At 40.6% G+C, this 6,000-nt stretch overlaps 1 protein-coding gene across 1 annotated transcript in view; it reads right to left on the bottom strand.

Moving 5' to 3' along the window:
• LOC122542642 (probable E3 ubiquitin-protein ligase HERC1) overlaps positions 1 to 6,000 on the bottom strand; it is a gene marked incomplete at its 5' end in the record, with an annotated part of 215,948 nt that overhangs the window by 48,983 nt on the left and 160,965 nt on the right. Inside the window, one exon of the mRNA XM_043680638.1 lies at positions 733 to 888. Within this exon, the coding sequence (XP_043536573.1) occupies positions 733 to 888 (156 nt within the window). The remainder of the gene's footprint in view (positions 1 to 732; positions 889 to 6,000) is intronic.

The following is a 6,000-nucleotide window of genomic DNA, read 5'->3' as shown; positions in this document are numbered from 1 at the left end:
TAGTTCAGGACTTGGTCTGTGTGTGTGGCTTTCCTGTGTACCTTAGTGGTGAATTCTCCGTTTGGTGTTCTCTGTACCCTCACGTCATCCACAAACTCCATCAACAAACACATCGACCTGGACCCAATATTCCGGCCACTACAGCAGACAGCTGAAACTGACAACCGGAAGCGGCAGGGACAGGCCACTATAAATGCCGGAGGAAACACCACAGAAGCGCTTCACAGGAGGCTCCCAAGCACTGAGGATGTCACCTAGACAGGGGACGAAACGTTTGCAACAAAAACTTCCAGCTCGGCGAACAGAACCACAGCATTACCTTGAGTCTAGACTTCCTCTGAGTATTGCCATAAATGAGTAGTTATGTAAGGAAAAAGATTCTGCAAATTCTCAAAAGCTGAAGCACAAACTTAAAGTTCTGGAATTCACAAATACAGCAGTGCTTTTGAAGAACTGAAATTCCAGAGAATTGATTGACCACTGGTACATATCCAGCATGGTCTAGTTTTGGCCTGATAATTTATTTAGGTTTATACAAATCCTCTACAGTGTGATGATTTTAAGCATCTCAATGTTCATGTAACCTTGGTGACAGACGATATATCATTGGGCATTAACAGGCACTGCAAAGAATTCTAAAGATAATTATTACTATATTTTATCATTTCTGGATTCAGTAATCACTGCGAAGCCCTGATTTCTTGATACTTAATAAAATGGAATATACCATACCTGTCCAACTTGATAGCCTTCTAATGCTATCACTCTCTCAGGCAGCTTTTTATTAGATGTGTTACCGAGTCCCAAACGACCATAGTCACCATTTCCAAATGTGAACAACTTCCCATCTGCAGTAACAACCGCTGAATGTTTAAAGCCACATGACATCTGTTTGAAACAGGAACAAGTGAGTGAAGAGAGCATTTGTAAAGTATGTATCTCTATACTGTAAAGTATGTGTCAATTCAACATTATTACAATCGTACATTTCCTCTAAGGTTTTCCCTGCCTAGCTAATGGCCAGTAACTATAAAGCTGAAAAAAAAACTTTTTATTTAGGGCTTCTATCTGACTGAGGAGACTTCAGGTCAAATTATATCCGATGAACTGCTCTGAAAATTCCTGTTCATCTTTTGACAGGTGTGACAAATTGCACTACAGCCGATGGACCCCAGAACATTCTCAATCAAACAAACCACAACATTCTGCCAATGTTAATAGATCTTTTAAAACATTCCAGGATCTGAATTCATGTTTTCACCAAAACCTAATCAGCTCTTTATTGTACCAAACTATATGCATAATTTTAGTTGAAATTCATCCATTAGTTTCAGGGATATGTTATTTGCTGACAAATAAGGGTGAAAACATATCTGCCTGCTTTCACTGGTGTTGGTAACTAATTATGGCGATCAAGCACAATATTCCAATGAAACAGACATTTTTAAAAATCCAGCTTAACTCTTGGAGTTGTTAGCTGTCTTTTTCTTTACAACTAAAATTACAACAGTTGAAAATAATACAGTACTTTTAATTTTGGGGAAAACTGCATTTAAAAATACAGTTCGAGACAAGAAATGAGTGATGAATATGTAAGTAGTTAATTGTCCAACTTTAGTTCTTTCACATTTGAACTGTTTATGTTTCACTATCTTTAATAATAATATGAACATGCAAACTCAACAGAGAAACTACACAGTCTGTTTCACCACATCTCCAAGCTAGAATAAACAATCCATACCAAATTATAAGATAAGATATCAACAGCTCTGGTTCTTTGGAAACAGTATGGAAAATATCTGATGGAATTGAGTGACTGCTTTCTCTACCTTGACATCAAAATCTCTCGACAAACTTTAGAACCGGAAAAGTTCTAGTTTATGACCTAGATCTTGTTAAAGATACAAGGCTGACATAATCAACATTGTACGTAACTCTTTAGAGCAAGGAATACCATAAGGGTGTTATTCTGCATTAAACTGACGGTATGTTAGCACCATACTGTCCAGATAGGGACTCAGGTATAGATTTCGCACGGTATCATCCACATATGTTTGTCTAACACTCCCTATTTTGGGCTTTGGATTTATATCTCACACCACATTACAATGGGGTAATTAAACTGATGGAAAGATTTCAACATTTTGACATTATAAAAAGTTAGCCTCCCATGACTGTTAAAATTCTGGACAGTTTTGCTCTTGGGACCATATCTTATAATACTGTTTTTTCTTCATTTTTGTCTTCATGAAATCTCTCCCAGAACTGGAGTATAAAAGGTTCTAACACAGAAACATAGGAAGTAGGAGGAGTCAATCATTCAGCCCTTTGACCCTGCTCTTCCATTCAATACGATCATGGCTGATCATCCCAAGAACTATATCAAAGTTTGTGAGAAGGTTTGTAGCTCGGGTGCTCGTTGTTGTGAGAACAGAGAACAGCCAGGGAATTCCTAGAGGCATGGCACTCATCCACAGATTCAATCAATAAGCACATTGGACCCAATATACCGACCACTGCAATGGACAGCTGGAACTGACAACCGGAAGCAGCAGATTCAAACCACTACAAATGCCGGAGGAAAGATCACAGAAGCGCTTCACAAGAGGCTCCTAAGCACTGAGGATGTCACCTAGACAGGGGACGAAACGTCTGCAACACAAATTCCCAGCTCGGTGAACAGAACCACAAGAACTATATCTAACTCTTCTGAAAAATAATCAATACTTTGCTTTCAACCACCTTCTGTGGCAGAAAATTCCACAGACTTATCATTTTGAGTGAAGAAATTTCTCCTCAACTAAATGATTTACCTTGGCTGTGACCCCTGCTTCTGGACTCCTGCACCACCAGGAGTATACAGCCTGCATCTACCCTATGTAGTCCTATCAGGATTTTAGAAGTTTCTGAAATTCCCTCCAACCATCCACTCATTCTTCTAAATTTCAGTGAATATTGTGCTATCTGATCCAGTCTCTCTTCACATGTCAGTCCTGCCATCTCAGGCTGGTAAGCCTTTTGTTGTACTCTCTATACAGCCAGAACTTCATTCATAGAACATAGAAGAATACAGCGCAGTACAGGCCCTTCGGTCCTCGATGTTGCGCCGATCCAAGCCCACCTAACCTACACTAGCCCACTATCCTCCATATGCCGTCACCCCTAAACCTTCTTTTCTCCAATGAAAACAACCCCAAGTGCCTCAGCCTTTCCTCATTCCTCAGCTAAGGAGACCAAAACTGCATATAATACTCTTGGTGTGGTCTCACCCAGGCTATGAATAATTGCAGCAGGACATCCCTGATAATGTACTAAAATCCGCACGCTCTGAAGGTCATTTACCTCCTTCACCACCTGCTGCATCTATATGCATACTTTCAGTGAATGTTTTACAGGGGTACCCATGTGTTGTAGCACCTTGCCCTTTTCTAAACTATTGATATTCAGATAATAATCTGCTTTTCTGCTTTTGATACCAAGTACACTTATCCAAATAGTATTTCATCTGTTATGCATTTGCCCACACACTTGTCCAAATCACACATAGTATCTCTGCATCCTCCACACTTTTCACCCTCCCACCCAGCTTTACGTCATCTGCAAACTTTAAGAGATGTTATGATTGATTCCTTTATTCAAATCATTACTATATATTGAGAATAGGTTGGGGAGTCCAAGCACTGATCCCAGTGGTAGCCCACTACTCACTGCCTGCCATTCAAAAAAAACAGGATATTCCTATTCTTCATTTATCTGCTAACCAATTCTCTTTCCATGTTAATGCACTAACTCTGCACCTTAATTTTACATGTTTGTCTTATGTGGTATCTTGTAGAAAGCCTTCTGAAAGTTCAAGTAAATCACATCCACTGGCTTCCCCTCAACAATTCTGCCAGCTACATCTTCGAAAAATTCAAGTAGATTTGTCAAGCATGATTTCCCTTTCATGTTGACTCTCTCCAATCCTGTTAGTGTTTTCTAAGTGTTCTGCTATTAAATCTTTTAAAATGGATACTGGCAGTTTTTCTACTATTGTGACATCAGGCTACTAGTCGAGAATTCCTTGTTTTCTCCCCACCTCCTTTTAATAATAATGGGGTTACTTTAGCTAACCTCCAATCTATAGGAACTGTTTCAGAGTCTGTAGAATCTTGACAGAATGACCATCAAGAAATCCATTACTTCTAGGGACGTTTCCATAAATACTTTTAGATATCGATTATTGTGCCTAGGATTTATCAGCCTTCAAATCTATCACTCTTTTTAAATTCACTTCTGGGATGTGGGACTTCCTGGCTGAGCAGCATTGAATGCCCATCCCTAGTTTCCTCTGAGAAGATGGTTGATGAGCTGCCTTCTTGAACTGCTGAGGTCCATGTGCTGTAGACTGACTTATAATGTCATTAGGGAGGGAATTCCATGATTTGACACAGGGACAGTAGAGAAATGGAAATATATTTCCAATATAGGATGGTGAGTGGTTTAAAAAGGAACTTGCAAGTGATTATGTTCCCATGTATCTGATGCCTGCGTACATCTAGATGTAAGTGGTCATGTTTTAAGAGTGTGGTGCTGGAAAAGTACAGCCGGTCAGGCAGCATCTGAGGAGCAGGAGAATTGCTTTTCCAACACCTCACTCTTTGACTCTGACCTTTAGCATCTGCGGTCCTCGCTTTCTCGGAAGTGGTCATTGTTTGGAAGTTGCGGTCTGTGGATCTTTGATGAATTCCTGCAGTGCATTATGTAGTTGGTACACACTGCTGCTATTGAGTGCTAGTGATGGAGGGAGAGGATGTTTGTGATGTAGTGCCAATCAAGTGGGCTGCTTTGTCTTGGATGGCTCAAGCTTCTTGAGTATTGCTGGAGCCACACCTGCACAGGCAAGTGATGAGTATTCCATTACAAGTTACAAGTTAGCCAGGAAAGGCCTAAAAAGAGAGCTAAGAAGAGCCAGGAGGGGACATGAGAAGTCACTGGTGGAAATGATTAAGGAAAACCCTAAGGCTTTTTATAGCTATATCTAGGATAAAAGAATGACTAGAGTAAGATTAGGGCTAATCAAGCATAGTCGTGGGAAGTTGTGCGTGGAGTCAGAGGAGATAGGGGAAGCGCTAAATGAATACTTTTAATCAGTATTCATGTTAGAAAAAGACAATGTGGTCGAGGAGAATACAGAGATACAGGCTACTAGACTAGATGGGATTGAGGTGCAAAAGGAGGTGGGGTTAGCAATTCTGGAATGTGTAAATATAGATAAGTCCCCTGGACCGGATGAGGTTTATCCTCAGATTCTCTGGGAAGCTAGAGGAGATTGCAGAGCCTTTGGCTTTGATCTTTATGCCGTCATTATCTACAGGAATAGTGTCAGAGACTGGAGGAAAGCAACTGTTGTCTCCTTGTTTAAGAAGGGGAGTAGAGACAAACCTGGTAATTATAGACCTGTGAGGCGGAAAATGTTTGGATCAGAAACTGGTGAGCTGAAAGAAGTGGTTGATTGGAAATATTCATCCTGGAGTTCAGTAACTAGTGGGGTACCGCAAGGATCTGTTTTGGATCCACTGTTTGTCATTTATATAAATGACCTGGATGATGGCATAGAAGGATGGGTTAGTAAATTTGCAGATGACACTAAGGTCAGTGGAGTTGTGGATAGTGACGAAGGATGTTGCAGGTTACAGAGGGACATAGATAAGCTGCAGAGCTGGACTGAGAGGTGGGAAATGGAGTTTAATGCGGACATGTGTGAGGTGATTCATTTTTATTCTTTCTCCTCTAACCTTAAACTGATGCCCTCCAATCCTTGATTCCCCAGCCCGGAGAAAAATAGAGTGCATTCACCATATCCATGCCTCTCATGATCTTATACACTTCTATAAGATGCCCCCTCCGTCTCCAATGCTCTAAAGAAAAAAGTCCTAGCTTGTTCAACCTCTCCCTGTAACTCAGACCCTTGAGTCCTGGCAATCAGATCTTCCCTCATCTTTCTAAACCCCAGTGAAT

This window comes from Chiloscyllium plagiosum, chromosome 40 (genome assembly GCF_004010195.1).
Source record: "Chiloscyllium plagiosum isolate BGI_BamShark_2017 chromosome 40, ASM401019v2, whole genome shotgun sequence".
Classification (NCBI taxonomy): domain Eukaryota; kingdom Metazoa; phylum Chordata; class Chondrichthyes; order Orectolobiformes; family Hemiscylliidae; genus Chiloscyllium; species Chiloscyllium plagiosum.
The sequence above is the reverse complement of the archived record's forward strand: the minus strand, read 5'-3'. Positions and strand labels throughout refer to the sequence as shown.